The sequence below is a fragment of the Trichosurus vulpecula genome, chromosome 1 (genome assembly GCF_011100635.1).
Source record: "Trichosurus vulpecula isolate mTriVul1 chromosome 1, mTriVul1.pri, whole genome shotgun sequence".
Taxonomy (NCBI): domain Eukaryota; kingdom Metazoa; phylum Chordata; class Mammalia; order Diprotodontia; family Phalangeridae; genus Trichosurus; species Trichosurus vulpecula.
Window position 1 is genome coordinate 384,215,055 of NC_050573.1, and position 18,238 is coordinate 384,233,292.

At 36.0% G+C, this 18,238-nt stretch overlaps 1 protein-coding gene across 1 annotated transcript in view; it reads left to right on the plus strand.

Moving 5' to 3' along the window:
- Positions 1–17,748, plus strand: part of SMAD4 (SMAD family member 4) — a 53,959-nt gene extending 36,211 nt beyond the window's left edge. The window contains exons 9-12 of the mRNA XM_036763630.1: positions 3,104–3,287; positions 4,288–4,456; positions 14,311–14,449; positions 15,907–17,748. Coding sequence (XP_036619525.1) covers positions 3,104–3,287; positions 4,288–4,456; positions 14,311–14,449; positions 15,907–16,118 — 704 coding nt within the window. The 3' untranslated portion in view covers positions 16,119–17,748. The remainder of the gene's footprint in view (positions 1–3,103; positions 3,288–4,287; positions 4,457–14,310; positions 14,450–15,906) is intronic.
- Positions 17,749–18,238: the final 490 nt, after the last annotated feature.

Here is an 18,238-nt window from a genome sequence, read left to right on the forward strand (position 1 = left end):
ACTTTATAATATAGCAAACCCTAGTTTTTTTGTTCCTTGTACATGATATACTCCCATCTCTCTACTCCCTACATTATCACTGGCTGATCCCCATCCCTGGAACACTCTCCCTCTTCACCTGTGTCTTCTTGCTCTCTCTAACCTTTTTCAAGACTCAGCTCAAATATCATCTGGGCAAATTGCCCTAGAATGTATTACCTTCCCTTCTTCCTTTTAAAATCCTTATCTTCCTTCAAGGCTTATCTCAGGTACCATTTTTTACTTTTCCTTACTTCTCTTGATTGTCCTTTGGTTATTACAACTCTCTAGAAATTATTTTGTATTATTTTATATACTTTATGTTTATTAAACAATTTTTCAGGTTGTATTTTCCCTGTAGAACATAAACTCTTTGAGAGTAGGCACTGTTTTGTTTTTGTCCTTGTATTCTCAGTACTTTCCACATGGCAAATAATTTGAATTGAATTGAATTGTGTTATCACTTAAACTGCAAATCCTGGCAAACTGAAAAGCTCTATAAACCAATAGATTACTAAGACCTGCTTATTTCCAACAGCGTTCAATAGTATAGCATTCTAGTCCATTCCCTTGAAGTTTGTTATAATGAGTTTTAACCTGTAGGTATCACATTTTTCTGAGAAATGGCTACTCCATTTTGGCAGAAGGAGGAAATTTATTCCTTTCTGCAAAAAAGCCTCACATTAGGGGAAAAAAATCAATTGTAGAAATGACTTTAAAAGTTCATCTTAGGCTTTGGGGGTTTAGTTTTAAGCTCAGTATGTCAGTAGCATGATATTACTATCAAAAAGCTAACAGGCTAATAGAAGATAATATTCAAGAATAAGGAGAATGATAGTACTTCTGTCTTCTTCCCTAGTTAGACTACATCTGGAATATGATCAGTTTTAGGCTTCACATTTTAAGGAGAATCTTTTTGAACTCTCGTGCCTCCAGAGGAGGAGGATGCGAAAGGGACAAAAACTATGTTATGTGAAGATCAGTTGAACAACTTAAGCAGAAGAGAGTCTTTATTTTGGATAAGAAAAGACTTAATACTTTGGTAATAGAATGCCAGAGCCAGAAAGGACCTACTTCCTTGTAGTTCAACCCCCATAAAAAAGGAAACATGGCATAGAGAAACTAGGTCATTTCTCTGAGACCACATAACCAACAAGCAACATTGTTAGGATCCGAATTCAGGTTCTCTGATTACAAATCCAATTGCTCCAAGAGCTGTAGGAGTAAATAGCATAGTGTCTATTGGATAGAAGAATTAGTCTTGCTCTCTTGAGTCCAGAGAGCATACATACCTAAGCAAATGTTACAGAGAGGTAGATTTCAGCTCACTATAAGGAGGGATTTTCTAACAATTATGTTGAAGTGGACCGCTCACTGAGGTTGTTCCAAAATTGTTCAAGTAGTTCTTGAGACTGCTGATCTTGACTGACACTTGGGGAGGAATTTGACTGGACTTTCTATAAGACTTTTTCCTCCTATCAGTTATCCTATTTCTTCTAGCAGCTAACAGATTTCTCAGTCAACTGAGGCTAACTAGCAAAGCCCAATAAAGGCACAGCCACACTAGCCATAACTTTGCATTTAACCACAAGGTAGCCTTCAGGATCTCCGAACACTATTGCTGATTGACAAACTATTTTTAAAAATGCCATTTTTCATATATTAGTCTTGACTGGAGGCAAGCAAGAAGGATAGATCATCTGTAGTTTTAGTAGTTTGTTGTTTAGTAGTTTGATTCAGTGTTAAGGTGGAAGATAATTTACTTTTTTTTTTTTGGAGGGGGGAAGGCAGGGCAATTGGGGTTAAGTGACTTGCCCAAGGTTACACAGCTAGTAAGTTTATCAAGTGTCTGAGGCTGGATTTGAGCTCAGGTCCTCCTGACTCCAGGGCTGGTGCTGCCCCAGAAGATAATTACAATATTCCATGAGAAAATTAAATGAGGGATAGAAAAAGTCATCTTGTAACAAGAATTTTTAATTTCTACCCTGTGATTTCTGCACCATAATGACAGGTTCAAATTTTAGAATGTGTTAACAGGATTTTACTGAGCCAGTCTCTAGTCTGAGAATGGCAAAACAGCAGGCTAGAGACAAGTGCCATCAAGCAGGTAGCGATTTCATTAATTAGTTTCATTATGAGGAACAGATTTGCAAATTGGGAATTCTCCTGATCAGAATTCCACCTTGCTGAAGTGAAGACAGAGATTATATACATAAATCACAAGTGGGAAGGGAGGAGGAAATGTGGATTACAAATAATCATTCCCAGGGCCAGAGTGGTTTCCCACGACAAACCCACAAATGGAAGACAATACAACAGTTTTGGAGTCCTGTGGGATCAATATTGCTTGAGTCCTTGGGGGTCGTTACTTGGTGGGCACAGGAGCAGAGTTCTATGATGGAAACAGGTCAGACAATCTTTGATTCCCTTCATTTCAGGTGTGCAGGCACAAGGGCACAAGGATGGCAGTGATTGTGAGTCTTGTCAAGGTGTGATTGATTAGTTCAAGATGTATTGTGAGCTCTCTTACAAGAGAGGCAGTTCTGAAAAGTCTAATCTATTAGCACATTCATTATAGCACATATAGCAATAATTATAAAAATCAGAATTCCCTCCACAAATGCTTAGGCTTAGTTTATTTTATGAAATATTTTAAGGGCCTCCTAAAAAAGGGGTAAAAGCACTTTCATGTAATCATTTGGCATCATTATGGAAAATAATTTCTTTAGCTCCCTTTCATTTTAGGCACTTAACACCTAAATGTAGGGAGTTGCACCTTATCCATTCTTTATAACTTATTAGAACAACTAGTATGGTGCTCTGTACACAGTGGATACTCAGTAGTTTTACAAAACCATGCTTGTCTGAAAACTTTTTAAAAAAAACTTGTTTTTTTGTTTATAATCTCATGAGCTAAAAATGCCTACTTTTTTGTGTAACATTCATGCCTTTGAATGGATTTTATGGTGGTTGAGAAGCTCTCAAAAAGCGTTTTAGCTATAATTACTTAATGGATGTGAAGTCATTCCAATATCTCTTTGTTTATGCTTACAATTTTTTTTCTTCCATTTGCTTTTTCCTACAGCTCCTGAATATTGGTGTTCAATTGCTTACTTTGAAATGGATGTTCAGGTAGGAGAGACATTTAAAGTTCCTTCAAGCTGCCCGATTGTTACTGTCGATGGATATGTGGACCCATCTGGAGGAGACCGCTTTTGCTTGGGTCAGCTCTCCAACGTTCACAGAACTGAAGCCATTGAAAGAGCAAGGTAACATGGCAAAAATGAGTGTGAATATTTGGGTAGAATAAGATTTGTTCTTGTTTTTTCTAAGGCATACATTTCTATATATATATATATTATATGGGCTTTTATGTAGTGATGTAGATTATCAGGGAAATACATTTTTTTAATTTAAATTTATTTATTTGACATATTTGGTTTTTAGAGGGAAATAACATTTAAAAAATGTCTGTTGACTTTCTGCAATTTTAGTTCTCTCCGTTAGTGGCTAAGTAATTTGTAATTCTAATTCTATAGTTTAATTTATTAGGTTAAGTGGTGGGATGTGATATATGAAAAGTTTGAGAGATATTTCTGGGAAATTAATCATTTTATTAATTATGGCTATTAATTGAATAATAAAAGGATGGTCATTTGGCCTTCTCTCCAAACCAAAAACCCGTGTCCTAGAGGCCTCTTGACACTTATATGCCCTTGGAAGAGTGGGTGTACCCACCGGGGCAATCAATTCTGATTGGTTAACGATGAGAGAATGAATATTCTAATGAGGGGCTGGGGGAATTGACTGATTATGTCACTCTTACTCCTAGACTATCCCCAGCATAGGGCAGTCTAGACAAAGGATCTGGGTGTCACCAGGCTGAGTAGAACCCAGTGGGCTGGAGTTCACCTAGATTGGACTTTTGTTTTAAAGTTTTTCTAGTTGGAGATTGGATTCTCTTTTTAAAGTTTTTCTATTTGGATGGGGCAACAGTTCCACTTAGGTAAGATGGCGTAGGTGTGGTAAATTTTTGGGCAAGGTCAGTAATGTCCTCCAAAGGCTAGGTGTATTAACCTACAGGGTTTTGTTTCTGAATGAGGAAAGAAAAAGAAAAATATTATTAATCTCAATTAAGTATTGGTTGTTTATATAAGAGAGAATTTCTTAGGGATGAGATGAAAGAAGCATTAATTAAAATATATTAGAACAAATTTTGGTAAAATGTGCAAATACATTAAAATTTAGTTTTCTTTTCCCTCTTTTAAGGTTGCACATAGGCAAGGGTGTGCAGTTGGAATGTAAAGGTGAAGGTGATGTTTGGGTTAGGTGCCTCAGTGATCATGCAGTGTTTGTGCAGAGTTACTACTTAGACCGAGAAGCTGGGCGAGCACCAGGAGATGCTGTTCATAAGATTTATCCAAGTGCATATATAAAGGTTGGTGTTTTAAATTTGTGCTTTCTAAAACTACATTTATAAGAATTTGGGGTAAATGGAAAATGAAATGTTTTTGTGCTTAATTGTTATAAATGTGGAATTCTTATGCTTAATATTTTGAGAACTTACTCTTAGAGGATTTTGTAGAAGCAACCATGAACTAATTATTTAGTGATTGGTTTGGTTTTTTTTTTCCGTTAGCAGACCCTTTTATCAGAGGATCTATTATAAAATTTTTACTTTAGAGTAATATGAAACCTCTTGTTCATCATGAAAGTATTTTAATGTGTTGGAACCTCACAAATTCAAGTTATCCTCATTTGGAATTTGCAAAAATAAAGAAACTTATATGTAGTCTTCACTGAATGGGAAAAAAGTTAAAAATTTCTTCCTCTGCAAATTTCTAGTATCTTATAAGTAATGGGAATGCAGTCTAAAATGAATAGTTTGTCAAACCAAGGTCTCAAAAATTTAAGAAATCCTTCAACATGTCTTCAGCATATGGGTCCAAGCTATTCTTGTATGTTAAAAGAATTTTGTATTTGATGCATTATTATGTAATTTAGACCTATTGTAAATTACCTTGTTTTCACTGATTTTTGCCTATTAAAACCTAATTGAAATTTATAATATGCATTCCACACGAAAGAATGGTAATTTAATAATTTGTATTTTTTAGAAAATTATCTTGGACTTCTCCTGCTTGTGACCATTTCTGTGAATTTAGTGAGGCTTTAATGTAATTTAGTGAGTAAATTAAATTTAGTAAATATAATTTAATTTAGTAAGTTTTAATGACTGAGAAAGACTTTCCTTTAGTTCTTGGGAAGTTAGGTGGGATACCATATTAACTCAGTCAAACACTTCTTGTGTAGAAATGGTAGTCCTATTATAAGCCACATTCTCAGGGGTCTCATTATAAGTTATCATTCCATTAAAAACTGGGGGTTTATTTAATGATGGACCATTTCTGAAGTAATTCAGTTTTATATATTAAGGTTGAATTGGTATGAACTGCTATTGAGTTGCCATAGAAGAAAAAGTTTTATTTAATGTTTTAGCAGTGGTACCATACTTGAATATCTGGAGTGGGGCAATTTGCCTAAAGACAAACAGATATCTGATGAGCACTGTAACTGACCATTTTTACAGTGACCCCAAGCTTTTCTTTTTAGCGGTGAACAAATTTTATGAAGCACTTCATTACAAGTGCACAATGTAAAGAGAGCACTATTCCATCTGGTTTATTAGACTTTTTTGAAACTGGCAAAAAATTCCTATACTTCACTAAGCATGTATTCAATACGTTCTTGAGCTCTTATTGACTAAAATAAAAAAGTAACTTGGATGTGCACAAAATCTAAGCTGTGGCATTTTATCTGTTAACAATCTTTGGGCAGTAGAACATAAGGTATATGTATAGAAAATGGCATCCACATTGCTAAATAATTTAAATAAACAAATCCTTATCTGTTTCACAGAGAGGCAGTGTAGTGCCATGGATAGCGAGGTAGCTTTGAAAGTCAGGAAGATCTGGGTTCTAGTGCTTCCTATAACACGTACGGACTGTTACCATGAGCAAATCACCTAAACTCATGGTGCTCTAAGCAACTTCAAGATTATAGATTGAAAAGAAGGTGATAACGTTCATTCTCTATATCAGTGAAATCACAGGTCTACTCTTGATCCCTCTCCTTTGATTCATTTTAAGTTATTGCTACCAATCTTGTCATTTAACCTTTTAGAACAAATAATTCAGCAGGTATTACATATAACCCCTTCAATAGTGGGTGAAGATTGCATATCACACTACAAATAACTGCATAGTATGACATGACCTGAGGTCTACCAGCAGGAAGTCATAATTTGTTTCCCACCCTCAAATTCCTTCCTTTTCATAACTAATTCTATGGATGCTTGAGCACATGGGGGCTTGCTTCTTTATGAGGCAGTGTGGTATGGTGAAAAGAACACCAGACTTGAAATTAAAGTTGCAAAACAGGCACCAGAACACCACTTAGTAGTAGTGGTCTGGCTTAAACTTCCTCTCTCCCAAATGAAAATATTCTTTTTTTCCTATCCTAGAATACTTTGGATTCCTCATTTTCTGGCATCACACTTTACCTTGTATTATATTTGTATATGTATATGTCTTGTCTACATCAGTTGAATGTAACTTCCTTAAGGGTAGGAGTTATCATCATTTTAATATTAAATCTCTGATGTCTATTCCAGTGCCTTGTGCATAGTAGGCAGTAAAGAAATGTTTGAATCCAGTTGGATCATATGTTCATATCTCCAGCATAATACCTTCATACTTCCTAATATCATTATTTTATTTTAAATTCATTTTTTTAATTGCTGGTTTGGATTTTTTTGCTTAGTGTTCACATTTCTGATTTGTGAAAGCATTGTCAAAAGATTTAGCATTAGACTGCTTTTGTAAGTAAATACTTAAATTCAAACACTGGGGAGAAAAACAATATTAGTCATTGGAGATGTTTATGAAGCACTTACTTGTGACAGAGATGGTTACTTTTATTCACATCTCAGAGCTGGCTAGAAACATTTCTGAACAAAGAAAGTTCAAATGAAGTCACCTATTAACTGGAAACTACTCAGAAGTATTTTTGGCCCCAAGCCAGCATCTATTTAACATTAGTTATCCTAAATTGTTTCAAATTATAATGAAAAATTCTAAATAAGGGGATATAGCATTTTAATGATGTCTTTAATAATATGTTCTAATATTTGCAGATGGAGTCCATTATGATATAATGGATGAATCAAAATTTGACAGCAGAGAACAACTAACTTTTTTCCCAGCATTGTAGTTGGGAAGGATTGTCAGGCATTTGGATTTGATGTCTTTTAACTTCAGAAAGGACTCTTGTAGGAGAAAAACACTACCGAGATTATTGCATTTGGTTATCAACACTCCAATCACAAAGTATTGATATTATGGTAGATTTAGTCTAAAACAACCATAACGGAAATTGTTTACAACAACCTTTGAAACCACATGTGGTTAGCAACATGGTAAAGGCATGTTATTTTTATTGTCTCTTCCAGGAGTTTTGGATCAGCGTATTTTTGTTGTAGAAATTTAATAAGTTGTATTGCCCCTCATTTTTGACTAAAATCACATTTTAATTGGGGAGAAAACAAGAAATTAGTAGTTATTAAGGCCATTGATAGATACATAAGCAGAATGTATCTGTCAATGTCTTGGATACTTCATTCTAGCTTTGTAGAGGTTCTATAATTCTGGTGCAAATTCTTGTGATGATAAAATAATAATGTATTTGCCTTTGACCTCATTATGAAGTGGATATAAATGGAATTAGAGTGAACATTATACAGTAAACTGACACGTAAATACATAATGGAAGTTTGTGGTTTTTACTTCTCTGGTGTTTATCAGCGGAGGCTTTCTAGAAAAAGTTATGTCTTGAACAGAGATGTAAACAGTGGGGAGGACTGTGATTCTGCACACTTGGGAAGATAAGAACTATTCTATGTATGTAAGAATGACCTAAGCTGTTAACTCAAATGGGTAAGGGTACTTTATCTAGTTTACTTTGGTTCATACCTAATAATGGGTCAGCTATAAAGTAGATGGATTTTGTATATTTGATACTGTAGCTAAAGTTAATTAACTTGGTACTTACCCATCATGGATTTGAAATTAAGAAGTTTCTGTAAGAAGTTTCTGTGTACATTAACACTTTTGTTCTTAAATTGACATAAACCTGGAAACAATAGTAAATACTTTTGTTTTCAGAGTTAATTTGTGCCTCTCTAGCACTTATCTTTTGATCATGAGCTAGCATATCAAAATGATGTCGTATGTATGTATGTATTGGGGTGAGGAGAGGGAAGGTTAGCCTGCTGAGTTGGGAATTTTTAATGAACATTATTTGGTAGTTTATTAGTAAGTGGTAAAGTAGTGGGATTAAGGGTTCAGGACCCATTGGACCAATGACTTTTGCTTTGTCCCATGACTCCTAGCCTAACCCTAGCCATATGCCTAGTAAAATGCATGCTGTTTGTTGTAAGGGAGGCTAGTCAGGACAGTTGTGGTGGCTTACCATAAATCCCTCTTCATTATTGTAAGAGAGGTGGAAAAAACAGCAAAATTTCTCTTTTTTTAACTTAAAAATCAAATGTTATTTTTGCCCCAGTTAATTAATTTTCTCTTCCCCTCCTTAACCACCCTCAGCTACCATTAGAACATTTGTAAAAAATATGCATAGTTGAGCAAAACAAATTCCCACAGTGGCCATATCCAAAATAGGTCTTAACTCTACATGTCGAATCCATTATCTCTTTCAGGAGGTAGGTGGCATGCTTTATCATCACTCTTCTGGAATCATGGTTGATCGGTGTTTTGATCAGAATTCTTAGGTTTTTGGGGTGTTATTAGTGTTATTATATAGTTTATTGTCCTAGTTCTGCTTACTTCATTCTGCATAATTTCATACAAGTCTAGTTATGTTCCACTGAAACCATCCCTTTCATGATTTCTTACGGCACAATATTGTATTACATTCATATGCCACATTTTGTTCATTTGCACTTGGTGGATGACCTCCCCCTTAATTTCTAGGTCTTTGGGTACTACAAAAAGGGTTGCTATATTTTTATACAATGTCCTTTTCCTCTTTTTAAAATGCTTTTGGGGTAAATGCCTCTTAGTGATATCATTAGGTCAAAGAGTTAAGCACAGCTTAGTAACTTCCTTTGAATAGTTCCAAATTCCTTTCCAGAATGGTTGTATCAAATTCATAGCTCTACTATGAGTTCATCATAATCCCTGCAACATTTCTCATTTTCCTTTTTTATGTCGACTTTGCTCTTCTGAGGTGGGGTCTGGTGCCTATCCTTTCACTTTATCATTTGAGGAATGGCTCTTGAAGATTTGAATTGGTTCCTTATATATCTTGGAAATGAGATGCTTAGCAGATAAACTTGTGGCAAAGACAGTTTTTCCTTCTAATTTTAGCTGAATTTGGTTTTGTTTTGTAAAAGTTAAAAGAATTTATGTAATCCAAACCATCCATTTTATCTTCTGTGACTTCCGTGATCCTTTCTATCCCTTGTTTGATCATAAACTACTTCTCTATCCATAGATCTCAGATAATTTCTTCCTTTTACCTCTAAATTTGTTATGCTATATGACCTTTTGTATCCAGGTCAGGTATTCATTTGGTATTTACCTTGGCGTATGGTGATGTATGGTAGTCTAAACCTAATTTCTACTAGACTTTTGTCTAGTTTTTCCGGCAATTTTGGTCAGATAATGGGGTCTGAATTTATCTGACTTGTTTGCTTCAGTGTGTTCTGTTCCTGGTCTGTTCCATTGATGAATCTTTCTATTTTTTAAGAAGTTCCAAATCATTTTGGTGATTACTGCTTTGTAACAATAGTCTGAAATCTGGTATTACTAGGGCTACTTCCTTTGCACTTTTTCCCATTAATTCCCTTAAGATTCTTGACTTAAGATTCCTTCAGGTGAATTTCATTATTATTTTTTCTTGTTCTGTAAAGTAATCCTGTGGTTTGGTATGGCATGGAATAATTAAATTTGTTTTGGTAATAATTTTGATGTTTTTATTATATTTGCATGGTCTATTACCTAATTAAATGAAATAATATTTGTAAAGCACTTACAATCAGGCCTGCACAATATATTGCCCATGGGCCGCTTGCGGATTTTGGGTAGCCTGTGAAAAATGTAGAGGATGTAAAAGAAAGTAAAGATGTAACTTGGCAGGTGAGTTGCCACTGTATACTCTCTCCTGTTTGTCACTTGACCTGTGGCACCCAGTCATTGTTAGTCTGTCTCTAGTCTGAAGGAGTTGGTTGTATCTTTTCCGCTGTGTTTTTGGCTGTTACTGGCTTTGAAGAGGGACAAAGTGAGTGCAGCCACATGCCAACATAGCTGATGCCCGCTATGTGATGAGCAGCAACAACACAAGGGCTTCTTCCCCTCCCTTGTGAATATCTGGTGCTCTTTCCAAGGTTGGACATTCAGTTCAGTATTTGTATGTGAGCAGTTGCTGTGGAAACTTTTTTGGTTCTAACATTAAAGTTTTGGGGGTTACTTTATAAAGTGAGTGATAAAAAGAAATGGAAGATTGAATCAGAGCATAAAGTATTTAATCTAGAGTGGACAAATAGATACTTGTTTGCCAAGAAGTAATACCTGTTCCAGAGGAATACAGTCTTCATTGCCATTTTGAATCAAAACAAAGCAAATTGGACACCAATGAAAAACAAATCAAACATCCAAATTGTTGAAAAATCTCAGTGAGGAAGTGGTTTTTCAAGAAAGTAAACTCAGAAAATGAGATGGCTACTAAGGTTAGTTTTCAGATTTCTAAAGAAATGGATTTCAAACATGATTCTGGAGTACGATAAACTGATTGCTGACAAGAAGTGTAATATGTGTACCATTAACTAAATGTAAACAGTAAGAAAACCTGAAAAATATATTAAAACTTGTACCACTAAAGTAATTTTTAAAACATTAATGTGATTTCATGATATATAAAAATCTTACGTATTAAGTGTAATTAATTGATAGTAATTGAAATTTCCCTTTTTTTAATGTGGTTTATTTGCAAAATAGTTTAGTCATGATTATACCTTCACTTAGAAAGTGAGCCACTAAAAACCTATCTGCACCCTGAAGTAGTTTAGCCTATTTTAATTTTGGCCCCTACCTACTGCCAATTTGTGCTGGTCAGGTGTATATGCTTGTTCCCTCCACCCTTCTCTGGTCTACTAACAAGCAATTAATATTTCTCTAATTATTCTGATCTGTATTTTTATAAATGGTGCTTAGTAGTTGTACTCACATTGTTGCTATGTGTATCTTCGTAGGTATCTTCTCAAGTGTTTATACATTCTCATGACTAATTTCTCCCCAACAGCCTTCTTATTCTGAAAGATCTCTCTGCCCCTGTAGTGCTTTCCCTTTGATTGCTTTGTTCCCCCCACCCAGACATATTTATTTCTTAATTCCTCTCTGGGCTTTGCCCCTGACTCTCTGAACCTCTCCTCCCTTTCCCACCCCTTTATCTTCCTTGTATGTTTTGTCTTTTTTGCATTAAAATGTAAACTCTATATGATGTCAGGGACTGACTTTTTGCTCATATTTGTGTTCCCTGTGCTTTCATAGTGCCTGGCACATAGTAAGTGCTTAATAAATGCTTGTTCACTTTACTAATTGAACTCTTCTTTTTTGACTGCGGTATATTTTCTTTGACCTAGAAGCTTTCAATTTGGCTCTAATATTCTTGGGAGTTTTCATTTTGGGATTTTTTTTTCAGAAAGTTATGAGATTTTTTAAAAATTTCATTTTTTATGATTTTGTCAAACATTTTTTCCTTCCCTGTGGCAAGGAGGAAAAAAGAAAAACGCAGTCTTTGTAACAGATTTGCAGAATCAATAAAAAAAATTCGATTATTGCCTATGTCCAAAAATGTGTCTTATTCTGCATATTTTCTCTACCTCCCTTCTGTCAACATGTTTATGCATACTCAGGATGACTCAGGTACGATTCTTCATCATCAGTACTGGAGAATTATGTTGGTTATTGTTTTGATTGTTCAATTCTTTCTATCTTCTCCCTGTTTTCTTGTTCTATTAGATCTAGGTAATTTTGTCCATAATTTCCTGAAATATAATATCCAAGGGTTTGGTTTTTGTTGTTGTTTGGTTTTGGTCATGGCTTCCATGTAACTCAGTTGTCTTAATAATCTCTCTCCTTGATCTGTTTTGTAGGCCAATTATTTTTGATGAGGTATCTTATATTTCCTTTTTTATCAAATTTTTAACTTTTATATTTCCTATTGAATCCTTGTGTGCTTTTGGGTCTGTTCTTAATTTCAAGGCATCTGTCACTTGGGCAAGATTTTGTACTCTTGATTGAATGAATGAAGAAAGCGTTTATCAAGCACTGTGCTAAGCAGCGGGGATACAAGTGGAAAAATTACGATAGCGCCTGCTGTTAAGGGCTCACGTGCTCATGGAGGAGACAACGTTGGGGCGTTTCAGTTGCAAGTCAGATGGAGAGGTCCTGTGGGGTCCTCGGGGTACAGCAGCAAGGCAGATAGCAGTTCATCATCTTTATATCCTTGCGCTGATAAAAGCATGGCAATTACTGATACTGAGCTGTCTGACAGTGGCAAGAATTTTCCTTTCTGACTTCAATAGCTGTTGCTGTAGCCCCTGGAGGAGCAGTCGCCAAGCTGCATCTCCACAGGGGTCGCTTCCCAGGATGATGGCAGAGGGCACTAAGCTGGAAGCCTTGCTGTTCCCAGAGCTCTTGAGTTCAGGTTCCTGGGTTGTCTCCATCAGAGTCTGAGGGGAGGTGGGGGTGGTGATTTGACTTGCCTGGAACATGCTACTTCTTGTACTAAGCTGTTAATTCTTCTGAGTCTTTACTCCATAGTTTTCATTTCTTTTTCAGTATTTCCTCTATCATACTTATTTCATTTATATCTTTTTTTTTAAACTCTTGATTCATTTGTTCTAGGATTTTGAATTTGCCTTTTGGCTAAGCTGGGGTTTTTTGTTGTATGTTTTTTTCCCCACTTTATGCATAGGTGTTTTGGAGTTATTCTCCTCTTCTGAGTTTGTTGTGCCTTAGATGTGTCCTTGGAATTATATAATAGCTCATTATTTTGGGAATTTTTTTATGTATTCCAGAACATCCCGAATTGGGACTTTGTGTTAGGGTCAATAACTTCTGGAGGAAGTGTTATGACCTTCTGTGGTCCTTGTTTGTATTGCTTGGAGTCTTGCTGCTATGTTCTCTTTCTATTGATTATTGTCTTTTTTAAAGATCACAAGGGCAGCTTGAATCAGGGAGCTGTAAACTTTCAGTGGTCTCTAAGTGGTCTTATTTAGGGCCCTGTCTGATCCCTGTCCATCTGGACTTTATAGGCTCCAAATTTCTGTTAGGTTCTAGGCAACATAACTGCAGACTTGCCTTTAGGTAGAGTTTCAGTGGGCAGTTACTGTCCACAACCCTGGTCATCTAGCTAGAAGCCTTTCCAGGTTCAGACAAATAGAACTGTAGGTCTAGCCTTTGTCTAATTTGCAGGGGCTTGAATCTACACATCTGCTTGGAGGTCAGAGGTCTAGCATGGCTAGCTTCTCCCTGCTCTGGACCTCAGGAGGTGGAATCTGTGATGTTGCTCTGTGATCAGAGAGAGCGCAAGGATCCCTCTTTGATTCAGAGTGGCAGAGCTACAGGCCTCTTCTACAGTTCCTCCTCTGGTCACCTGCCTTTATGGTCTTAGGCTGGAAAAATAGCCAGTGTGGTTTCAATTTCCTCATCGCAGCTTACTTCGACTGGTGCTTGTCTTTGTGGAAATAGTTGTGGGGTAAGCTGGGTTAGACTGCTGCTTCTTACTCTGACATTTTTACTGGTCTTCCTGAGTATATATTCTAATGCTGCCAAGAGGAATGAAGAGCAAAAGGGGAGAGACACCTTCCCTCTCTCCCTCTACTCTTCTTAGTGTAAGTATACCCAGGAGGAAACAGATAAAGCAATCAGAGCTAACTCAGAAGTGGAACGAACACACACACATACACACACACACACACACACACACACACACACACACACACACACACACGAATTAAGGGCCACCACCTTTCCTAAGTAAATTTTTACTAGTTTTTCAAGATAAAAGACTACATATAGCCTCTACATATTATTTACCAAACAATTAGGGCTATACATTTAAGGTGTATATAGTAAGGATGTACTAGGTTTGATCTATAATACTTTTTCTCGCTCTTTTTAATAATGCAAAATTTATACTTTTTTTAAAAAGGTATTTGATTTACGCCAGTGCCATCGTCAGATGCAACAGCAAGCTGCCACTGCACAAGCTGCAGCAGCTGCTCAGGCCGCAGCAGTAGCAGGAAATATCCCTGGACCAGGATCAGTAGGTGGAATAGCCCCTGCTATCAGTAAGTATCCTTTTGATTTGCCCCTAAAAAAAAGGCTAATGCTTAGTGTTCTGTCCTCATAAACTCAGTCTGTAAATTACTTTAAGTCATGAGTACCTTTCTTATTGGGATTATAGTACTTAAAGAAAGTAACATGAATTTATTTACAAATCTCTTACATGGTAACTGAATTTTTCCTTAATTTCAAGAGGAGAGTGGGGTCAAAGTGGTAAAAGTTGCTGTACTCTCATATTGACCCTTCTTTACTCCTTCCTGCCAAACCAGGCCAGAGGCTTTATCAGGGTGGGCTGCAATTTTTTACTGTAGCAGGAAAGCGGAACCTGATTTCAGAATCAGGCACCACTCAGGGTTTTTTCATTGTTAAGTTATTCTAAGCATGGAGATAAAACTGAGTGAGGGTGGTATTTGATAACGTGTAGAACTTTTTTTCAATTTTAGGGTAAAATTGAACTGTGTGCCAGGTTTCACACTGATGGGGAATTTTTTACTGCAGAGTTAAACTGCTGACTATAGACTTTTATGATGGAAACACGTGGCACCATCTTCCACGTCTGAAGGCATAACTAGTGATTCATTCAACCCCTGTTCTTAACCTCTTCAGTGTGGTAAGCAAATCACACTGGCTAAGAAAACTGCAGTGGCCCTGCAGGTTTCTCTACAGTACATGCAAATTCTTCCCATTAGTTTCATTGTTATATTGATGGGTTCAGATTGACTATATATGTTCTGACTTGAAAATGAGATGTAGAATAATCTCCATTATAGTTTTAGTTTAAAATTCAGTGTTAGCTAGCATTTAATTTTTAATGATGAGAGCTTGACTTTTTTAATTCCTCAGGCATCAAAACCATCAGTGTAATTGTTGATGACATAAAATTCTTTCACCAGAGATCTCAAAAGTGTTACCGACATCCTCATTCTTATCCCAGCACCCCCATTAAATAACACAGTAACACTTTCTCTACTTTGTTTACTGGGAAATTGAGGCACAGAATATATCTCAGGTCAAAGAATTCCTAGTAGAACCAGAAATGGAAACAATCTCTTTTCTCCCCATGTTTTATTTCAAACTAGTCTATGTTAGGATAGAGGTAGACGCCAAAGTTCTTGTAACCAGCTCATTGTCTATGTACTACTGTGGCCTAAATGTGAGTTGTCTCTTAATACCTTTACCTCCACTGCTAAAGACAAAGTTAGGTGGAGTGTTTCTAGATTGTGGTCATTCGATATTTTATATTGGTAGATACACTTGTGAGCAGCAAGCCACCTCAGCCCAAAGTGTTTTCAAACCCTTTTTGTCAAGTCAAGGTCTCCAGTTGTTTCTTGGCACTTTGGCAAAGAGATTGTATGCTGAGGAGATAACTGAAGAAAAACTGGTCATTTTACCTAACTTGGAATGTGGGGAGGAGGGGGGATGTCAACATGTCTGTCTGACATACTCCCTTCTCTCCTGTTAGGTCTGTCAGCAGCTGCTGGGATTGGTGTGGATGATCTGCGCCGTTTATGCATACTCAGGATGAGTTTTGTAAAAGGCTGGGGCCCTGACTACCCGAGGCAAAGCATCAAAGAAACACCTTGCTGGATTGAGATTCATTTACACCGTGCCCTCCAACTCCTAGATGAAGTACTCCATACCATGCCTATTGCAGACCCACAGCCATTAGACTGAGGTCTCCGTGCTGTGGCCATGTGTCAGGATGGTGGACTGTAAAATACAATCCTGTTTATTACCTGAAGATATATTTTACTTTTGTTCTGCTTAATCTTTTCATAAAAGGTTGGAAAATGTGTTTGCTGCCTTGCTCCTAGCAGACAGAAACTGGATTTTAAAAATTTCCCACCGTTTAGAAACTTGTTCAGGTATGAGGCATGACTCAGAGCTTGAAATTAGGGGAAAACTATCCAGATGAAGTCCTCACTACCTATATATGAAGGAATCATTCCAGTGCTGGAAAATGTAACCTTTAGCACATACTCTAGAGCCTTTTGTGTGCAAAACCTATATACATAATCTATAGATGTTATTCTGCAGAATAAATTCAACATTGCTAATGTTTAAATGCAGAGAAAGTTCTCAAAGCTAATTCACCGCTATCTCATTCTGTATGTGAGTGGTTACTGTTAAGCATAATATCTTAATCGAAAATACTGTGCCATGTGGGTGAGTTAATATTATTAAGAACAACTTGACTCTGCATTTAAGGAGGTTTGGTCACAAAAATTTCAGTGTAACCTCTTCCCAAAATAATTTCTTTGAGACTTGAACAAGTGAAGACAAAGTTTTAATTCATATTGTAGCTTGCAACTTCAATTTTATATTTGCCAAGGCTAATATGTATGTAAATATTTGAAAATTCCTTATTGCTAGACAAAAACTTGTTTTAAATTACATTTTGCTCTTTGTCTGATAACTGTGATTAACAAGAGGTATTTCTCTGCCCTGTTGAAGAATAGTAGCTGTATTCTTCCTAAATTTTTGGGCATTGGGTCTGGTTACTAAAAAGCCTGGGATAAGAATTGCTTTCCTTCATTAATTCATAGGGAAAACTTTTGTATTTTTAAAACACTAAAAGGAGTATTATCACTCCACTTAAATGTCACACTGTTCTGCAAAGCTCATGATGCTTAAACTAAATAATGAATAGTATTTTGGAAACTGCTAAAATCTGTGTTAAATACTGTGCAGAATAATGGAAACATTACAATTGTTCATAATGGGTAGTTTAACTATTTTTGTACTTGATTTGATGTGTGATTTTTCGTATACAGTTTAAATCATGTATGTTATGACATTGTTTGAAATTCAGTTTTTGTATCTTGGGGCAAGACTGCAAACTTGTTTTTTATACCTTTTGGTTATTCTAAGCCCTATGCCATCAATGACCATATCAATTGGCAATGACTTTGTATAGAGAATTTAAGTAGAAAAAGTTGCAATTGTATTGACTGTACAACAGACACAATATGTATGCTTTTTATCTAGCTAGTAGTATAAATAAAACTCTGAAAATATCAGTATACAGAATTGGAATCTAGGTTTGCTTTTAAAAAAAATTTTTTTGCACTCGAGTCCATTAACTCAATGGTAAATCATTTTTTCTACTAAAAGACAGGCAAAAAATACAGTAGTAAGCAAGCAACCGTGGTTGTTAATACTTTATACAAGACTTCTTCACTGTTCATTATGTCTAATGTGTAGAAGTTCAAGATTTTTCTGTGAACTTTTTGCAGTAGCAGAAATAGGCCTGGTTGTCTACAAGATAAATAATGTGAAATAAAATATAGTATCACTCACAGATTTCATTAGGTCCATTTGTTTTACTTTTTTGTTTAAGCAGTCCCTATAAATTTAACAAACAAAAGCAGGCTATAAGCAGATTGTTTCAGATTGTCTTACAAATCTGAGAGAGATGCAGAGTGCTTTGTGTCTGTAGAAACCTTTAAATGTCAACATCTCTTACCTTAGGCTCATCTCTCTTCTTTGGACTTCTTGTTCATTGAATCTCCTTATTAACAGAACCTACTGGTAAGCTTGTGGGTATTAATGTAAGCCTGTGAGCTATATACCTTAAAAATGAAGTACTGTAGACATTATACAATACGATACAATAACCTACTGTATGCAAGGTATTTTCAAAAATTCATGCAGCATTGAGATTCTGTTTCTAAGAGTGCTTTCAAATCCTTCTATAAAGAAGGATGCTACTTTAAGGTTCTACTTTATGCCTAAGAAGAATTTAGTGCCTGTTAATAATCTCTTAAGTCCCATCTTATGGTAGTTTTAAGAAT